Here is a 20,306-nt window from a genome sequence, read left to right on the forward strand (position 1 = left end):
CACAAAAGTCTCAGTTACACAATTCCCAGATTAGGCAAGGGAAGCAGCTGGTGTGGTTTTAATGCGAACCATCTAAAAGTGTCTGGCAAGTCCCCCAAAGATCTACTTACCTCTAGCACTCAGCTCTCTGTATTATGAAAAAAACCTGCTTTCTTTTCGATCTGAATCCTTTTGAAAGAGCTTTGCAGCCTGTGTTCCTGCAGGGGCTTTGTGAGGTTTGTGGTACAGACGTTTTCCCCTGACATCTTTTAATTCTGCTTATCCCAAACTGCCCCAACACCAGTATCATCCCAGAGATCAGAGGTTACACTGGTCTGGGGCTTGTTCTGTTAGTCTTGGGACTCATTCTGGACCGATCATGCTGCTAGAAGGGGAATCAAAACCGTGGAGCCAAGTGACCCTTGGCTTTGGGGGGGAATAGGTTCAGGAACATCTGCCTGTAAGGGGGTGAACCAAAACCCTGAGGTGGGGAGAAATCTGCATCTGAGCTTTGTGGGGCTGAGGCCCATCACTGTGCTAGACTAAGAGACTAGTACAGTCCTGGCATTTTTTTGGGTCCCCTAGTATTAGGGACAACTGTTTTGCACTCTTAAAAGGTGCTAGCAGGGTGTGAAAACACTGACCGTGATTAGTAGCTTGCTTCCTCCCCAGCCACTGGAGTTCCAAGGTATCCTTGCTAAAATCCTCTGAACCCTGCTCTCAAATGGTCTGAAGTCTCCACTGCTAATCCTAGCTCTTGATGCAAGCAGCTCTTCATGGATTTGCATTTTCATTAGGTGTTTGCATGATGCATATCACTACGGGGAGCCAGGATCCCTAATTGAAGTCCATAGACACTATCATAGTGCAAACTGCTGAACTTCTCTGGCTGAGATGGGTGCAAAGGTGCTTTGGTTGGTGGAGCAGGACAGATGCTTTCAGGGCCAGTAAATCTCTCTGAGCACTGGGCCTGGCCAGTCCTTGGAGTCGCAATGATCCCTTCTGTATGGCTGAGACAGTAGTAAGCATTAACCAACCTCTCTGTGGGTTAATTCCTCCCGCAGTAACCGGCGTGTGTCATTAAACCCAGATCTCAGGAACATTTCCATCCCGAGTGGTGTTCAGTCACCTTCTGTCAATGGCTATCAAATTAATTGCAGAAAGAAATGTCACAGGGCAGTCCTGCCTGGTTGAGACGGGGACTCACTTGGGAATACAAATATGCTCTCGCAAATGGTAGAAAATGTCTCTCTTGCTGCTTCGTGTGCTGATGCCTTTGTAGAGGGGGCCTTGGAAGGACTCCTAAGAGCGACACCAACAACATGTCGTTGAGTGTAAAATCTGTCGAGCAGGGGTTGAATTTTTGAGGCAGAGGGGCAGAGAGGGAAGCCTGACAAGCACGGAGCATATAATGCATGCAGTTTTCCTGGAGAGGTGCTTGCGATCAACATGGCCCCTGAATCCCAGCACGTTACAGGAGTCCCACTGCTCCAAGATGGGGCTGGGGGCCCTGGGGCAGGCACTGTGTTTCCAATGAGGCACTGTGCAAATCTGGATAAAGCTGGGACTTTGCAGATTACTGAGGGAGAGGAGAGACTGAGGGAGAGATCAGTGTCTTTCTGAGCCCCTCGAAATGAGCCAGACACTCGAGCAGCTTTGTCAGTATATTTTCTGAAGTCATGTCACTGGCTGGATTAACGTATTCTGTTGCTAATTAACAGCCTGCTGTCAAACACTCTCCAGGGCTGTGAGCTAAGCTCAGAAGCGGGGAGCTGGCAGTGGTTGGATGCGGCTGACAGCCGATCCTTCCCTTGAGCCAGGTGCCAGGGTTGCTGAGGGCTGGAGAGGAGGAGATTTTTCTTTCCCTTATTTGCAACGTTGTTCTTGTCTTCTGGCCTGCTCTGCTCTGGATGGTTCCAGGGAGTGCCAACTTCACACATAGTTCATCGCTTCAGGTTAGTTACCTGAATCCAGCGCTTGTTGTTGGCTCAAGTCCTGGTCGCTGGATCTGAACGCAGTCGCTCTGTGACAGCTATTGGCAGGCCCATGTGACATTTTATTGGATGGATGAGGGGGTATCTCAGTAAGTTTCCGCCTGGGCAGGTGCCCAAACAATCACCAACATATGCAGAGACTAGCCTGGTGGTTGAACTGCCTTCCCCTCCTCCTCACGGCTGAGGCATGGTGGTGGGATGGCTCACATGGGCCCGGTCCGTGATGTGCCCAATCTGGGAATAAATAAAGGACCTCAGTCAATCCAGCACCCTCCACTTCTGTCCCTCACTGTTTCACAAATTCATGCAGAGCTCCCCTGGGCAGCATCTGCTCATTCCTTCAGGGAGTGGTGGGTGTCTCCAGCTGGCACCCTTGTTTTGACCCTCACTCCTGTGCCAGTTGTCCTGAGAAATCAGCTGGGTCCTGGTGCTGGTACCCCTCCCTCGGTTGTGTGGGCAGGGTTTTAGTTTTGGGTGGGGCTAGGCCCTCCCTCCCGGGATTCAAATAGGCCAGCACCAAAACCAGCAGGTGATGCAAACTTCTCCAGACATGTGCCCTCACCCTACCTGACAGCACCCTTGCTGCAGATTGAAAGCAGCTCTGCCTTTCCACTTATTCATCGTTTTGGCCTCTTAACCAAAACTGTCAGAAATAGCCTCAAATGTGGATTTAGTGGTGTGGGCACCAGTTCTCTACGAAGCAGACTGAGACCACGCCAGCTCATATAGGCCATTGAACAGCTGTTGAAGGGTGACAGGTTTTCAGGAGCAGCCTGGGTCAAAACACGAGGAGCTACCGGCTCTATGTCCATTACCAGTCACCCTTGTAGCTAAAATATTCTTGTCTGGCTCACTAAGTGCTGAGAGCATCTGCACCTTGGCAGAGAATGCAGGATGAAGGGTGAATTATTTTCTAGCTAAGCGCCTCTCAAAGGATCTTTTGTGGATTCCGTGCTGGGGATATGACAGCAAAGCAATCAGAAAATCAAGCATATTGTGTGTCTGCGTGTGTATCTTACACACATTCTCTTTCACACACAGACACCCTCCCCTTCTCTCTGACACTTTAAAAACAAAATGTTAAATTATTATGGGTGTAAAGTCAATTACTTGGAAATTAGGAGATGCCCAGAAGCAAGGCTGCCTGTGTTACCTTATTTCATCCCCTTTTGCTGTGTCCTGTGGAAAAAGGAGTTTGTGATCACGTGGCAAAATGCGTAGATGCACAAGGGGGTTGAATTTAGGTTGCCATTGACTTCACTGGGCCCAAGATTTCACTCTTGGTAGCTAAGCAAGCAGATTCCCTGCATCCGCCAGCAATTCTTTCTATTACTGCAGTGCTGATTTGCACCAATCCTGCCTTCCTGCTGCAGACGACAGGTGAGCGTTTATGCAGAGGGAGTTTACGTTCCGTGCTTGTTGTCCGAGGATTGCAAAGCCCTTGGCATGCCTTAGTAAATTGACAAGAGCATTGAGTAGCTGGTGTTCTGATCGTACAGATCGGTGAAATGAGACCCAGAGGGGTGAAATGACTCTCACACAAGGCCTTGTGTGAGAATCAGTGGCTGAGCTGGAACAGAACCCAGGAGTCGATACATGAAGTCCTCTGTGCTAGACTCCAAATAACTTCCCATAGATCATAGTATATTTAAAACCTTCCCACTGTGTGCTGGGTTTGGCAGAATGAAATCTCTCTGGTTTGTTCTAATTTAGCGAATCTTCTCCTACCAGCTGGGCTGATCCGCTGTGTCCTGCAAGCCAAACCCCACCTACATCCCCGTGCTGTCCTGTTTGTTCTTCAAAAACCACGCACCAGCACCCCAGAGGTCAAAGCAAAATACGATCACAAAGGAGAAACTTGAAATCAACAATCTCTGCTCAAGGAAGTTTCCTCCCAAACTTTCCTCTCTGCTTGGAAAACTTATCGCTGAACCCTGGTTTGGCAACCAGAGGCAAAGAATTCCCCACCCCTCCTTCCACACAGACTTCCCTATGAATAAAACCGAGAGGAGCATCCAGCCCTTCCTGAAAGGCTTTTTCAAGCCCTTTCGCTTTCTAGGGTGGGGAGGGAGGAAATGAACTGATAAGCCGCAGCAAAGTGAAAAGTGTTACATTTGCCTTGGGGTCCAGGGCAATCCATTTTCATTGAGGTAAATTGAACGTTCAAGTAGAATTAAGCCAGTTATTGGGTCAACCCCTCTGAGATGAACACGTCCTCTGAGAAATGGTTCCCTGGAAAAGAGCCCGTATGTACGTGTGACCCAGAATGAAAGGGACCAGAGGTGTAAGGGCAGAAGGAATCCGTTCTACAGCGTAGGTTGTAAAGTTGGTTACATGGGTCAGCATTTCCAGTGTAAAAACCGGATGGTAAAAGCTGGACGCCATCAGGGTAGGGAAACACTGAGTCTGAAATGAGGGACAGACGGGAGAATGACCGTGGCAGAGACTAACTCTTCTTGGGGCCTTGCTGCAGTCATCGATGGGGTGGTGTTGGACAATCTCCAGCCCCTTCTTGCACACGAAGGCCCAGCCCTAGCTGAGAGGAGAGCAGGACTCTGTAGTGATGGCTTTGCCCAGTGGGGAACTATTAACCCTTTGTCACCTGAGTTTTTATTGCCCTAGACCCAGATGGAGGAGTTCAGGCAGCTCAAAGAAGCTCTGCAGAAGATGCCAAGTTTCAAGGAAGTGGGACCTGGGAAGGGGCACCAGCAGCTCCAGGCAGTGAAGGAACAGCCCCCGGTGCCAGGCAGCAACCATTTGCAGCTCTCTAGGCAGAAGGTACAGTACCCTGGCATTGGGCCTTGCTAGGTCCAAACCTGGGCATGTGAAGTCTCCTGGCGAGAGGAATGCTGCTTGATGGGGTGGCTGAGTACCTGGGGTTAATTCTTCCCCCTTCCCGCTTTCCGTAATTAACTCAGCCTTGCAAAATTTTCTTCTCTCCTCCTTCCAGGTGTTTGCAGCCAACAGGGCCAAAATGCCGCTGAACCCCGTGGATCAGGAGAAGCCCGCTGGTGGGAGCCTGATGAGACCACAGATCTCGGGGGTCAGGAGCCAGGGAGAGGGGACTTTGCTCCAAGGCCAGACCTCGCATAATAATGATGGCTCCAGGCCTCAGAGCGATGTGTTGTTCGCCCATCCGGCCCCACTGCAGGAAGCCAACCCACCACCAGCAGCCCTGCCTCCCCGGCCGCAGGGACATGGGGACAGCCCTGTGATCCGATTCACGCGGACAGTGAACAGTGTGCAGAATGGAAACCCGGTAAGTGGAGTGTGTGATCCAGGCCAGGACTTAGGGAGAGCCTCTGACACTAGACAGCACAGGCTGCCAGTCAGGCTGAGACCTAGGGAGTGAGAGAGAACCCCAGGGTCTGTCGGGATCCAGCAGCCTCTTTTTAAATTTGGAAGGGAAACCAGCCTGCCTGGAAACCAGCCCCCTGTCCTGGGAAACAGATGTCGTTCAGCACAAAAATGAGTCCATTCCTGCAGTCTGTAATGAAGCGGCAGATGTGTCAAAATGGGGGGTGTCAGAAAGGGAAGTTTGCCCCAGGCTCCCATTTGAGGGGGCCCCCAAACTGAGTGGCCTGGTGACCTGTCGTGCAGAGCCTCAGCGCCATTCAGGTTTGGCTCCGTAGCGCCTCCCTGTTGACGGAGGTGCCGGGTCAAATTTTGGTGAGTGGCATTGGTGGCACCGCGATCCCACGAGCTGGGTCATGGCGACCAGAGTGGGGAGCCAGGCCCAGCCACCACTGCAGGGTGAGCGTGCCCCAGGTGAAACATTTCCGGGGGTGCCCATGCCATGAAGTGGGGCAAACCATGAATTCTGAGCAGCTTTGCACTTGAATGTGACCATTTTCCTAAATGTTAGTGTGCACCCCGTGTTTTCCAGTCCCCGGAATGCTGTGGCATGGTTTAATGTGCTAATCTGCAGCGACTGCTGCCCTAGATCCATTGCGAACAAGCAGGGTGTTTTTATTTCTGTTGGTCGTGAGAGATGACTTTTTTCCTACCCTGGAGTCTGACTGCTTTTGGTTTCCAGCTTTGATTTTCATTTGGAGATTTCTTCCCTCTGAGCTGAAGGGAAAGGTGAATCCCTCTCTTGCTCAGTCTTCAGGAAATGATCCTTTGTGAGGTGTTTGCATTTTCCTCTTCCCTGGGTGTTCTCCTCCAGGGGGAGAGTGCTGACTTCTGGCCTGAGGTGCAGCCAAGCAGGATTTAATGAAGTGATCAGACTGTTTCCGCTTCTCATTTTCCCAGTTCTCTCTAGACTCTGATTCACTCTCTTTGTGGACTGCTGGACAGTAGTACAGAGAAGAGTTGCTGCTTGCAATCCCATGGCAGCAGGGATTCCTGCTCCTTGGAGAATGCTTGCTTGCTCTGCAAATAGTTCACCCTGAGTGTCTTCATCTAACCTCATCCTGGCTACCCCACTTTGCCATCTAGCTACAGCCCAGAGGTGGACCTAGGGCTTCATCCACATACTAGGAGGCGCCTGTCCATTTGCTCCAATGGGCTTTGGAAAAGACCCATAAAATCCCAGGGTATCAGCTGCAGGCTGGTTCTTCTGCTGTGCAGTCAGTGGAACTGACTCCACAATCAGCCAATGGACAGGGAATAAGTGAGTGACCAGCCAAGTCCTCTGCTTCTCCTTTTCATTCATCTAGCTCCGGAGGGCACTGCTCAGCCATATTTATCCTAGTTACTCATGGCCGTTTCTATTGCACTCTTCACCATGGCATCTGAGCAGTTTGTAGCCATCATGAATTTACCTGCCCCCCAGGGGAGTATGATCATCCCCTGCATTGCAGCTGGTGCAGAGAGACTAAGAACCTTCGTTCCCGAGCTGCTGAGCGCCTGCAGCTCCCATTGACTTCCCCCAGTTAGTGATTTGCCTCGTGTCACACAGCGAGTCTGCGGCAGAGCCAGGAACCCACATTTCAGGGTCCCACAGTGATGGGCAGGTAGAGCTAAAAATGCTGCCTTAGCCCGGTGTAGAGACACGAGAAGTGAAGCTGGACATTGGTGTATGCGGGAAGACCAGAGACAGGGGGAAAATATTCTAGAGCGCAGGTGGGGGAAAGAGGCACCGGAAACCATGTTGGTCCCTGATCAGTCAGTGCCTATTTCTGTGCATCACTGCAGGCATCTTTTATGCAGCCACTGGTTGGGGAGCCCCAAACTATATTTCTTTCAAACCACATGTGGATGTGGATTTTTCATGGCTGGCCTGGTCCAGAAACACTCCTGGTCTCTGCCTTGGAGGAAGGACATCCTGTATGGACTCAGGAGGATGGTCCAGTGACTAGGGCCCTGGCCTGGGACTCAGAAGAATGGGTTCAACGCCCTACTCTGCCACAGACTGTGTGACCTGAGACAAGTCACTTGATGCCTCAGTTCCTCATCTGTAAAATGGAGTTAATAATAGCACCGGCCTGTCTCACAGAGATGTTGTGAAGATGAGTAAGTGTTAATTACATCCTGAGAAGCCAAACCACAATATAATAACGCTAATTGCAATGGAGTTACATGGTAGTTACTGTACCCTTATTTTAAGGTGTGACCATAGGCTTGCCCTTTTGTCCCGTGGACGTTGGCCTGCTGAGGACAGGGCATTTACATTTCACATAGCCTGCCCAACAGAAAGGTATTTTTCTTCTCTCTCTGGGACATGAATTACTTACTTTCACTCAGAAATGGTAGCATGGCTGGTATCTCCCCTGCAGAGCGATTTGCTGTTCTAATGTTCCCTGATGAAAGATGTGATCCAAAACCAGGAACCTTCCAAACACAAGGCGGCCGTGAGGGTCCAAGTGGCCAGGTAAATTGTACAGCTCTTTGTCCTCTCTGCAGGATGACAAGGTGGTGGTGAGCATTCAGGGGAAAACCAGTGAGGAAAACCATGCTCCCAGAGGGGTGGTGCCTAATCTGAAACGCCCATCTACACTGGAGAAGGAGGCGGCTCCAGCCAACCATCCCTTGGCAGAGAACAAACCGGCGCAGATGCAAAGGTTTGTATTACAGGGCTCTCCTCTTACCCTCAGGCTTCAGGGGGAAGAATGCTACAGAAGGTCATCAAGAATGGCCCATTGAACTCTTCCCCTTGCTGGGGTGTTCAGTGTTATTTTCGATATAAAGAGCTGCAAATGAAGACTCCAGGTCCCAGCATGCTCTGTTCTTTTTTGATTTGTCCATACAACATCCATCTTACTTCAAGCCGCAGGCCACTTGTGTCAAGATGCAGCGCTGCACGCTGGGACGCATGGCCTGGTGGATTTCATTTCCATGTGAAAGGGGAGGGCAACAGGGCGCCATGTTGCAGAACTCTCCGCGGGCTGTGTTTAGCCAGCAAAGTGGGCTTTGGCTACCAGTCCTGTAGGTGTCATGCAGTAAGGAGAGACTGGGGAGCTTCTGTTGAGCAGGGTGCAAGGCATGGATTGAGTCTTAGCCAGAAGAAATGGCAGTGCAGAATTCTGAGTTGACTTCTGCCAACTTCTCTGCAGTGGGGGAATTAAAAATAAAAATTGTTTTATTTAGCAAGCTGAAGACATGCAGCAAAGTGGAGGCCAGACATTCTCAGCAAAAGGGCTGTTAAGGGATCCCATCAGCTTCTCTAATTAAGAGGCGTTAAGCTGTGTATTAAAGCTGAGGCTCACTCATGTTTTCCACTAATTAATCAGTAATCCGTCAAGCTCTGTGGGAACAACCAAAGCAAGAGCTGAAGGCTTGTCATCTTCAAGGTTATATGGTCATCAAGAAGTGGCAGGCGACTGGCCCCAATTGAGATGCTGACTTCTCCTGGCTTTGCATCCAGGTTTGAGGTGACGGTTCTATCCTCTTCTCATTTGTGGATTTTCTTCTATCTTGTGGATGGAGCTGTTGCTTGGGTCCGTGTCTCTGTCATGCCAGCAGGAAAAGCTTCTTTGAAGAGCTTTGCATGATTGTAAGGTGGACACCTACACCTTGTCTACATACAAATGTTGCACTGATTTAAAAGGTTTGTTAAATCTCTTTGAGTTAAACGCTGGTGCATTCTCCTGAGTAGATGCATTTGAATTGTTTTGCAATTGGCTTATCTCAACTTTAGCTTAATTCAGTAAATGTAAACCAATGGAATTATGTCCACACAGCGGCTTGCACGGTTTTAACTAAAGAGATTTAAAACAGGTGCAACTTCTCTTTTTAGGTGAGGCCTTAGTATGGAAATTTCCCAGCCTCTTGAGGGCTGTAGTTTTTATTAGACAAATGCAGAAGGCATCTTTGTACATAGCAACCTCCATCACTCAGCCTTCATTCCATGGTGTAGGGGAGAGGAGAGGAATGCTCTCTGGGTAATTTACAAATAAAGGTGGATTCAGAAGTAGGCAGAGACTGTTACACTGAGATCATGAAATGGATACTTTTATTGTTTGTGTTGCACGCACACTTAGGAGCTCCAGTCATAGACCAGGACCCGTTGTGCCAGGAGCCGTACAAACACAGAACAAAAATACTGTCCCTGCCCCCAAAGAGCTGATTGTCTGAGTGAAGGACTCTGCTGAGCAGGTAGCAGAATGAGCATTCTGCATGTGAAAACACTTTCTGATACTGCAGTTCTTCCAAGGCTGGCTATGATGAAAGCTGAAAAGAGCATCTTTCTCAGCTCATCTGCTCCCTACAGATCTCCAGGTTACATCTACTTACTTCATTGAAACAAACAAGATGTGGCTCCCGTTAGATCTGCAGATGCAGCCAAGCTGGGGGAGAAACAGCTTCTGAATTGTCAACTGAGTTCTGATGGGAACAGTAACAGTTCATTTCCTGCCCGTTGTTCTTGTTCACTTAGATGCCAGCTCCTCAGGGCAGGCACTGCCTCTTATGTGTCTGTACAGCACCTGGCCCAATAGGGCCCTGATCTCAGTCTGGTCCTCTACGTTCCACTGAAACAACAACTGTACGAATAACCAATGGAGTTAAGAAGCAAAGAGGATGCAGAGCAATGCAAGTCAGTGGAGGTGGGTGTCACTGAAGGCACCAGCGCTATATGTTGTTGCATATAACACAGAGGGGACTTTGTCACCAGTAAATCAGTCAGAGCACACAAGCGTTGAGCTGTTTGGCACGTGGAGACGGAGGCTGCAGCATGGCACTGATGGAGCATTCTCCCTGAATGGATCTAAGGTCAAAAAGTCATCAGAGCAGCTAGGGACTGTCACGTTACCTGGACAGTGTTTGAGGGGGTGGGGGAACATCAAAGTGACATTCTCTTGGAGATGTCAGTGCCAAAAATAACACAGCATGCCAGAGGCAAAGAAGCCATTTGTCCACTGTGAGGATTGGGAACTATTGCAGGGGTGGATTAGATCAGCAGATTCCAGAGAGGCTCTTGATGGTTGATTTACATTTTGATTGTTTCTGTGGTGGGTGATCCGGGATGACATTCTGGCTGCGATTTCCTTTCTAAAAGCTTGTGCAGTGCAGCGTGCTGGCTTTAAATGCAGCAGCTGAGCCTGATGGGAACAGGCAGAAGGGAGGAGCATGCAGAGCTGGTGCTGGTGAGCCCAAACCACTTCCACACAAGGGTTCGGGGAGGACAGACAAGTTCTACAACAAGCCAGGAACCAAATCCTGGAGTGGCTCCAGTTGGCTAGACACCAAGAATTCTGGGATACGCACCCAGAAATCCTTGCACCAGGCACAGGTAGCTGCAGCCCCGGTGTGGACACGGGTATACAGAGTGTAGAGCACATTTGGCAGAGCAATGTGGATTCTTGGAGGTGGGCTTAGCTAACGTGCTCGTGTGTGCATGAGCCAGGACCCAGGTCAAGCCTGCAATGTAGACGCATAGGTTGGATGCACCAGTCCCACTAATTTTAATAGCAACTGGGTGACCAGATCTCTCAGGCAGATTTGAAAATCTCAGCTGGCATGTGCATCTGAACTGGGGATCTCAGGCTGTATAAAAGAGGAATCTGAATGTGAACTGAAGTCATTTTTTGAGGTTCAAAAGTTCTGGTAGTGCCCATCGTTTTTCACTCCTAAAGTCTCCGTGCCTCTGGGATGGGTGTTGGAAGTGGTGACATGTTGCAAGTGTTTGTAGCTGTTCTGGAGAGTTTCCTCTGCTGCTTTTGGGGATACACAGTGTTCAGAGAAGCAAACTGGTCTTTTGGGGGCTTTCCCTGCATTCTGAACCTTTAAGGTTCATTCCCCAAAATGTGAAGGAGTTCTTCAGAAATCAGGGCCGAAGCCGAGTTCAAGCCTAGTGTAGGTAGGTGCCACTTGAGTGAATCTCAAGGTCTGGATTTGGCTCGTAGTGTATTCTAGATCTTCAGAAGTGTGAGGCTAGGTGCTTGGATGATTCTGAATCTTATCCATTATGTTGCATTTCTTCAGTGAGTTGGGTGGAGAACAGCCTCCATGTTGGAGAGGTCTGGGCTATCTTTGTACCCTACATAAGACACTTCCCTCTGGCACTGGTTGAGAATATCTGCATAGGTATCCTACCTTAAATACCCCTCCACAGCCCATCTCTCTGCATCTGTACTGCACATTTATAGACAGGGAGTGGAGCCTCTGACTGGCCATGTAGAGACTGGCTCCTCAACCCAGTGATTGGTATAGATACCATGCAGAGTTGGCAGCATTGAGGAAAAGAAGGTGCGTGGCATTTGGCATTTCTCCTGTCGCCAACCATCATTAAAGCCTTGTTGTGCCAAGAGGGAAGCAGACAGACAGAGAGTGGTTCCAGGTAGCAACAGGAGCATGTTTGAGGCAAAGCATTCACAGGGAGGGATCAAACTCTCAGCCTAGCTTATGGCTGGCCAGAAGGAGCTGCCCGTACTTCCGCAGAGCTCAGAGGCAGGCTCACAGGCTGGTCACAGAGATCGGGCCCTAAAAGAGACAGACCCCTCCACACACCCCAAAGAGGAGACCCAAATAGACATTCACCACAACATCTGTCACAATTACTACAAACTGCTTATGAGAGAGATTGTATTAAAATAGATCAGCAAAAGGCTCTCTGCTGTGCCACACTGCAACAAGTTCCTTATATGGTAAAAGCTGAGCTGTCTGGCACTTGACCAGCCAGAAAGCTCTATCAACCGGCATTTCTGATCTTCACTGAAAGTCTGGTTCATAGTTCGGTTGGTGCAGGGCCAGCAGGCTCCTTACCTGGCTCCCTGGAAGTGGCAACATGTCCCTGCTGCTCCTAAGTGGAGGAATGGCTGTGGGGGGGCTCCATGCGCCGCCCCAAGTGCTGGCTCCACATCTCCCATTGGCTAGGAACTGTGGCCAGTGGGAGCTGTGGGGGCTGGTCCTGTGGGTGGAGGCAGCGCAAACAGCTGCCTAGCTGCGCCACCACCTAGGAGCAGTGGGGACATGTCACAGCTTGCGGGGAGCTGCCCAAGGTGAGCCTCGCCCAGATCCGGCACCCTGAAACCTCTCCTGCACCCCTGCTCTGAGCCCCTTCCTCCACCCAAACTCCCTCCCAGAGCCCACGCCCCAACTCCCTCCTGCGCCTCAGCCCTGAGCCCCCTCCCACACCCAAACTCCCTCCTGCACTCCGAACCCCTTGGCCCCAGCCTGGAGCCCACTCGTGCACCCCAAACTCCTCATCCCTGGCTCCACTCCAGAGCCCCAGCTGGCACCCTCACCCCTCCCGCACTCAACCCCCTGCCTCCTCCCAGATCACCCACCCTCATCCTGAACCCCTCATTTCTGGTCCCACCCCAGAGCCTGCACCCCCAGCCCAGACCCTGTACCCCCTCCCACACCCTATCTCTCTGCCTCAGTCCAGAAAATTAGTATTCGATCGGTAAGTATAACTCTTAGTGAACCAGAATATTTGACTAACTGGCAGCCCCCTATCCCTCAATATGCTGGATGGCAAAACTTTTACTGTATCATTACTTTTCTTAAAAAGGTTTTCTACACTCGTCGTCCGAAACTCTACAGTTCTCAATAATGATTCTTCAGAGTATGGACTAATTATTCTAGAAGACTGTGGTACAAGCAGCATTATTACTTTACATAAAGATTGAGGCAAAAAGAGGACTTTTGGTTTGGTATTTTTCCAAAAAGGCAAATTTATGCCTTCTAATATGTGAGAAGCATGAAAATGTATCAATTTGGAGTTAGAAAATATTGCCACTGCTATATGGATAATTTATCACCGTGCATGAATAACAGATTAAAGCCATTCTAATAATAATACATTGCATTTATAAAACACATTTTATTTGGCATTTGTGTAGTGCACAAATTGTTCTATAGCTTTTCCGTGTAGCTTGCAGCGATAACTAATGCAATCAGCTCCTTTGCCTGAGATGTACAATTAGGCAGGAGTTTTGAATGTGTGGGAGGTGGGTTTCTTTTTGGTTTTGTTTTTGTTTTTTTCTTTCCCTGTTTGCATTTAGATTATGAAATGCCAACAAGCTGTGTGGCTTGTTCTGTTTTTTGTTTCTTACTTTGCTGCAGCTGGCAAGACATTGTTAACAAAGTGAATGCCCGAATGGACGAGGAACAAGTGCACGGTTACCCAAAGCACCTTCACTTTGACACCAGATCTGAGCAGAATGCCAATCTGTTGCTGGCCAATCAACAAAGAGGGGTGGAGCATCCGATAGCCAATCGGGAAGGAGACAAGGAAGGGACAGATGATGAAGAACTCGAGATGGGTATGGTTTCCATAACGCAGTGAAGTACAGTAATGACCTATGCTTAGCAAGGGGTTGCTTTTTGAACAAAGGAAGTCTCTCAAAAACTTCAAGAGAAATTTTAATTGGAAAATTTTGTTAAGAGATATTGTGTATTTTAAATAATCCAAACTTGGTCACTTTTACCCAAGCTTCTAGTCTCTTTTTGTTTCCTCTGCCTCATGCCCTAGCTCGGTCTTGTTTGGATTCTCAGTGTTGCAGGAGAATGCTTGCAGCCCCCAGTGACTCCAGCATTAATACGTGCACTCCCCGAGTGTTCCTGGGAGGACCCCCATTCAAATACTGACATGGCCCACCCCTGCTTAGGTTAGCACCGATAGGCTCAGAGCACAGGTAAACCAAGGCATGTGTCATTGCGAAAGAGGTACAATTGCTAGGAGTTTTAAAAACTCTTCTCCTCCCTGTCTTGCAAAGTGCAGAAATGGAGCCTGGCTCTGGGAATCCCCTGACATCCTGCCTGCTGCTGTGTCCGGGAGGAAGATGTTAAATCTGCAGTCCCCTTATGGATGACTAAGGAGTTTTTCCTAGGGATGGAAGGAGAAGGGACCCACCTCCTGAAGTAATTTACAGGAGAGGCTGTCATCTGAGGAGTGCACTGCATCATCTTGTTATCAGGGATAGGTTGGCCCTTTCATCCAACCTTGACCTGTCCCCTTTCTCCAAGCCATGTGCATCATATGTACTAAAGCAATATGCACACAGGTCGCGGCACTTTATTTCCCGTCTATAAGAGAGGGATGGAGAATCCCCTTCCAATATTTCTTGCAAGACTTGAGTTCAGTCTCCCATGTGATTTCTTTTTGCTTTTTTGTTTGTTTGCTTTTGTTTGGAAGAGGGATTCCCATCTTAATCATGGTGATGAATTTCCCAGCATCCTTTGGGGGTGATGAGCAAGCCATTTCGTAGGCCAGCTAATTCCATGGGTCAGTCAGACAACTGCAGCCATCTTGGAAGACTCAAACTCTGAGCAACTGGGGGACACCAGCCCTCAAACCATTTGGCACATGTTAGAATTGTACACTCTGCTGCTCCAACTGCATTCAGACTCCCTGGACTGGCTCAGCCATCTAATAATGTATTTGCAAGGGAAGGTATTAAAACGGGGCAAAGGGGGAAGCATTTGACCCAGTGTGACCCATCATCAGGCCTGGAAACTGGTTCTGAATAATTGACCAGTTGAGGTTTGTGAGGGAAGAGCCTTTATCTCTGCTTCACTTCACAGGCATAATGTATAAATATTGTTAAGCTGAGGGTTGGGCGATCGTACCGCCTCATTGTTGTCATGCTGGACAGCTTCGGCTTCCAAACAGGGGAATTGGGGGAACAATGAATTTCCCCTTTGTTTAGCGATAGCTGAAACAATAGAAGATGACTTCCCAAGGACTAGACTGCTTTCAAGCCTGGGCAGTGTGTGAGCCATGCGGTCCAAGGAGTTTCCTGGGGATCTGATAACAAATGCAAGGATGAGGGATATATTTGATTGTGGCTGTGCGTCTGTGTACAGGAGAGAAGCAGCAGAAACACCTCAAAGAGTGAAGGCAACAAGGAAGCCCCAGAGACAGCGAGAGAAATGTGTGACCTTGAGGGGGAAAAAACGAAAGTGAGAGCTTTTGAGCAGAGCGCTGGCTGGAAAAGGGCTTGGAACTGTGAACAGAGAAACTATCTCCCTGCTTTTTGATTCCTAGTGTGTTCAGGGAAACAGGATTTCATGTACTTTCTTTGTAAATAAACAGGATTGCATCAAAGAAATACCTGACTCCATCATCAGTTTCTGCTCTAACTGAAACAATCCACAAGATCCCAAATATTGATTAACTTCTCGGGTCTAAAAAGCTAACTTTGTTAATTACAGTAAGAATGCAGATTTGATCAGTGAAACCGCATGGGGTTACTAGACCAAACTGAACTAACAAAATCTCTGGTGCCTTTGGTCAGTGACCTGTATCTAAGTGTCACTGGGATTCTGAATGAAATATTCCTTAGACAGGTTGGCTAGTAGGTGGGGCAGGAAGTTTAGGAGTCAGGGCTCCTGGATTCTATCCTGGGGATCTGGGTTCAAATCCTGGCTTAGATCACAAGTGACAATGAGTTTGGTGGTCTCAGCCTGAACTCTTGCCAGTGGATTTTGGTGCAATTTTCATTCTCTGCTCAGGAAAGGGCTCAGATTAGGAATAGTGGTGGTGGTGAGGGCAGAGGTGCAGGTCGGTACGAGTAACAGAGCCGTAGATGATAAGGCCATAATAAAGATAAGAAGGAAAGGTCTAGATCATTGGGTCAGTGCCCTTCCAGTTCAGGAGAACCTCTCTAACATGTCAAATATCTGATATTAAACTGATCCTGTGCTGATCAGGTCCAGTCAACTGGACACAGGGAAGTGTGGGGGCTGTGTGAGAGAGAGAGGAGAAACTATGTTCTTGTTTCAAAGCCCAGATGCCTTGTCCCTTCCCTTAGAAGGACCCAGCTGGTATTTCATCTTTAAATGACCTGCTTTCAACAGGTTCCCCTAGAAGAATCAAACTAATTGCCTCACATCAAAGCAAACTCCTCTTTGAAGGAAACAGGCTCGCACTGCGGGGCTGGGAATGGGGGGGAATGTTGGGTCCAGCAGGACTTGGCCTCCATGTCTTAATTGGGATTAACGCCCTAGGGAACGACTTTACAGCCCAGGCCATGAAACTATCTAATTGGGAGCCCTGTTGCCTCTTGGTCTCTTACTTAATGTTTCAAGAGGGAAAACTTGGCTAATGCTGATGACAGACAGCACAGAAACACGGCCCCGACTCCCTGCCCCCTGCCTTCGTTAAGGTCATTCTTGTCGAGGATTATTAGGAGAAGGATAATAAATGATGCACTGTCGAAATGGGCGATTAGTCCTCAGCTCTCTTCCCCCCCCCGCCCCGCCGGAGTCCTGAGAAGCGTTTCAGGCAGGACTTCTTTCCTGTTGCTTGTTTTTGCTATTAAAAAATGCATCCAGACCTCAAAGACACTGGGTCTAATGCAGCCAGACTTGGACCATGAGCCTGGAGGGAGAACCATCTCCGCATCCCAGGATTAGAGACTACAGTGAACGAAGCTGTTTAATTTTTCGGGGGGGGGGGTCATTTCTGAGTGGGGGAACCATCCTGGAAACTCGGCTCATTATTCTGTTAGCACCCCATGGTTCTTTCCAGTGCTTCCTGCTTTACACCAAGTCTGCCTTCGTGTGGTCACCAGGATTCTCATTGGGATGTTCTTCACGGCTCATAAACCCTGCTTCTAACTGTCCGGAGCCCTATGGGCTGCCCCTCCTTTGTGCTGTGTGCACCCTCAGGGGACCTGTGCATTGCCTCCTCAGTTCTCCCAGCTCCTGCCACTTTGGGAGTGAAAGAGTGGGCGTGGCGCCTTGCATTCCCTCAGAGCACTACAGATTGTTGCTGCAGCCTTCTCCTGGGACATACCTGCCCTGTAGATTACACAGCAGGCCAAAGAGGGGCAGCCTGTGCTGGAGGCTGCTTTGCATCACCCATATCAACCTGCTCTGCTTGCCGCTGCAGTGGTCAGCATGACCATTGAAGCCAGCGCAACCAGATGCTGTAGCTGGACCTACTCGGATCTAGATCTAGTGGAGTTTGGGCCTCCCTCTGGTCAAAACAAAGGGCTGTGCGGGGTCCAAAATGTACGACGGGAGAAATAAACATAATGAGCCACCTTGCTTCCCCCTAACGGACACTCTATGTGGTTCCCCTTTCCTCTCTCCCTTGCCACGTGGAGCACTGACCTTTCGTTTGCAACCAGCACGTGCCGACAAAGGGCGAAGTGGCACTGACCTGTAACCCACCCGCGGCACAGCGGGGCCGGGAGCGATTCTCTGCCTGGCTGCGCAACTAGGTTGTTTCCATGGATACCACCCAGCCTCTGCAATAGCCCAAGGGACAGAGAGATGTACAGATGAGTGACTGAGCATCCGGTGGCTCAGTAAGCCAATCGCCCTGTGGTCTGACTCCAGCTACCTTGCCACCTAACAGGAAGTAGATGGGTGTCATTGGCACATCAGGGATCATTAAGCCTCCAAAAAGGCAGCCTTACAAATCCCTTGCCTGTAAAAGCTGTTACTGTTACGCGGAGTCGTTTTTCTTGCAAACTTGGCATGGGGAACAATGTTGATGCCAAGATTTGGACCCTGAAATGATGTACCCATCCCCCCCCAGCGTCGCCCATCAGTGCATTGTTTCTGGGAATGTACATTTGTCTTGGTGTTAAATGTCTTTTCCACTCTTCCCCACATTGTCAGTGGTCAATAGACCCAGAGGGTTTTGTGTCTCCAGCATGTACCTGCACCATAGATGCCAGGCGAGGTTTTGGCAGCTGGGTAGAGGGGGTTTCTGGCACCCACGAATATGCGGGAAGTGGTTTTGGATTTTGGCACTGAGGAGGCAGTGGAAGTGCCTCTGCTCAGCTGAGGCAAAGGTGACTTCAGATCTTGGAGGCAGGGGACTGAATTGCTCCTTTCCCTGTTGCCCTTGACTGCAACTTGCTACCCGAGCACTGTCCTTACATCCAGTCGTGGCAAATAAGCACTACTATTATTTAGATGCTACTAAAGTGGTTGTTGATGAAACAATCAACGTTGACATTTTAACATACTATCATTAGGCACCAGGATTAACCCGTTACAATGAATGGGGACTAGTTCACACCCCTCCACGATATTGTGTCTGGCTATCTGCAGAGACAGGCAGACAACACTGCATCAGCTTCCACGCTATGCCTGTTCTGGGGTGTGGTAACCAGCCTGCTCTCTGGTTCCAGTGATGCTTCATCACAGCCCAATGCAGTGTCTTTCCCAGGTAGGCATGAGTGATCAGTTCACTCTCTTTCTCTAGGAGAGAGAGAACTTTCCACGGCGTACAGGGCCAAACGGTCACATTGCCAGTGCCAGTTTTGCTGCTCCCTGGATGAGCCTTTTGGTTGGCTGGACTGACTCATTTCATTTTTCTTGCAGATGCTGGGATGATCGAAAGAGAAGAGATTATGCACACGCGAAAAGAGGCGGTGGTCCAGGAGCCAATGGTAAGAGAAGTCGCCATGTTGTCATCACTTGAATCTGACTGACACCAAACTCTTCCGTTCAAGCAGACGCTTTCCATGCAGCCCATGTAGCATGTCATTCTCACCCCCGCCCCCAAGAGGGTTGTGTTTTAATGAAGAATAGTGAGCGTTTTCCTAGCATCCATTTGAGTGCTAACGGGAGGTATGGTCAGCACAGGGTGAGCGCTGGGAGTTCTAATCTCGGTCTCTGCCATGAGTTCTCATCGGACAAGTCACTTCTATGCCTCCATTTTTCCTACCCTAAAACCAGGTAAAATTACCTCTCTCTGATGGGTGTTAGGTGGAGCAGAGCTGGTCAAACAGAGCATGTGTGGTATGAGGGGAGTGGGGAATATTTATTTTTTGTTTGATGACATCTTGTATATAGTCAGTTGCAGAATCTCTCACCTTGGGGGGCCACAAACCTGCTGTTCAGGGGCCCTGAGCACCTTGCCTTTCCCATATGGCTAAATAGGTCCCAGTTAGATCTCTGCTGTGTGGATGCAGGGAGGGATCCTGAGGAGCGGGTGCTGGTTGTTGTATGGAAAAGGGGGTTGTGATATGGAAAAGGACTGAGAACCACTGCCCTAGCGGAAGGAGGTTGTTTCATCCATCTGTAAAGCTGATCAGATTGCAGGGGAAAAAAATTTACTGGCACATCCTTTTCTCTGACAAGCTCTGGGAGAGGCAATGCACTGACTGGTATTTGACGATGGTCGGGCTAGCTTGGCTAATTCACTGGTGGTTTGTAAAGTGCTCTGAAGGTGAGACGCACTATGGAAGTGCCAAGTGATATTCGTTCGGTAATCGATTTCCATTGGGAGAGCTTCAGCTCCATGTATCTCCCTTCGCTTAGCTTGGAGAGGCTGAAGGAGAGAGCCCAGGCTCCCCTAAGAGAAGCAGTAACTTCAGAGAGAAGTGCTCTTTCCCTGCACCTTTCTATAGTGTTCCCCCGTGATACTGGCAGGGCCTTGGCCCTCCAGCCTGTTTGACTTTCCTTTGCCCACCGTGGTGCCTGCAGGTCCTTGGGACATCGCACCTTTATCTATGACTTTGACTCATACACAAGCTTTCACCTTTCTGTGCCCTCCCTAGAGGGGAGGACGTCCATGTTTTCATCGAGGAAGCCAGCTGGTAATTCCCGCCCCCCCCCCCGATAGGAGTCAACGCTGATCCAGCTGCACTAGAGGAAACAAACTCTTCCCAGGTGACCTACAGAGGAGAATATCAAAACAAAACCATGGCAGATATTAAGCACGGGAGATGATGGTGCCTCCTCTCCCTCCCAGTTCATTCTTTTATTTCAGTGACAGGGTATGTTTCTAGCTGATCTGCTACAAGGCAGAAGTCTTGCATCTCCCACAGCCTGGAGCTGTGTGTCTGCCTCTCTCTGCTGGAGCTCAGGATTCGATGTACCTCCTGAGAACATCTGTGCCAAGGAAACCGTCCTGGCTTTTGGTTCCCGGAGCTTTAGATCTGAAAGCATCACGCACATAACAAGGCGTGAAGCGTTGTGTCAAAAGGCAGATTTGTTTTGGCTAAAGGCAGCTTTTTCTTCTGAGGTCGGTTTGATAAA

The 20,306-nt window shown here is 49.4% G+C and overlaps 1 protein-coding gene across 2 annotated transcripts in view; it reads left to right on the forward strand.

Moving 5' to 3' along the window:
- The window catches only part of LOC116824626 (uncharacterized), a 75,689-nt gene that overhangs the window by 43,247 nt on the left and 12,136 nt on the right, over nucleotides 1-20,306 (forward strand). The window contains exons 7-11 of one of the 2 annotated variants that reach the window (XM_032780031.2): nucleotides 4,596-4,751; nucleotides 4,924-5,232; nucleotides 7,821-7,978; nucleotides 13,425-13,624; nucleotides 15,011-15,412. In XM_032780031.2, the coding sequence (XP_032635922.1) occupies nucleotides 4,596-4,751; nucleotides 4,924-5,232; nucleotides 7,821-7,978; nucleotides 13,425-13,624; nucleotides 15,011-15,078 (891 nt within the window). In that variant the 3' untranslated portion in view covers nucleotides 15,079-15,412. Of the gene's footprint in view, nucleotides 1-4,595; nucleotides 4,752-4,923; nucleotides 5,233-7,820; nucleotides 7,979-13,424; nucleotides 13,625-15,010; nucleotides 15,413-18,644; nucleotides 18,713-20,306 lie in introns of those variants that run through there. The other variant, XM_075060376.1, reaches the window with a different exon arrangement.

The sequence above is a fragment of the Chelonoidis abingdonii genome, chromosome 23, assembly GCF_003597395.2.
Source record: "Chelonoidis abingdonii isolate Lonesome George chromosome 23, CheloAbing_2.0, whole genome shotgun sequence".
NCBI lineage: Eukaryota > Metazoa > Chordata > Testudines > Testudinidae > Chelonoidis > Chelonoidis abingdonii.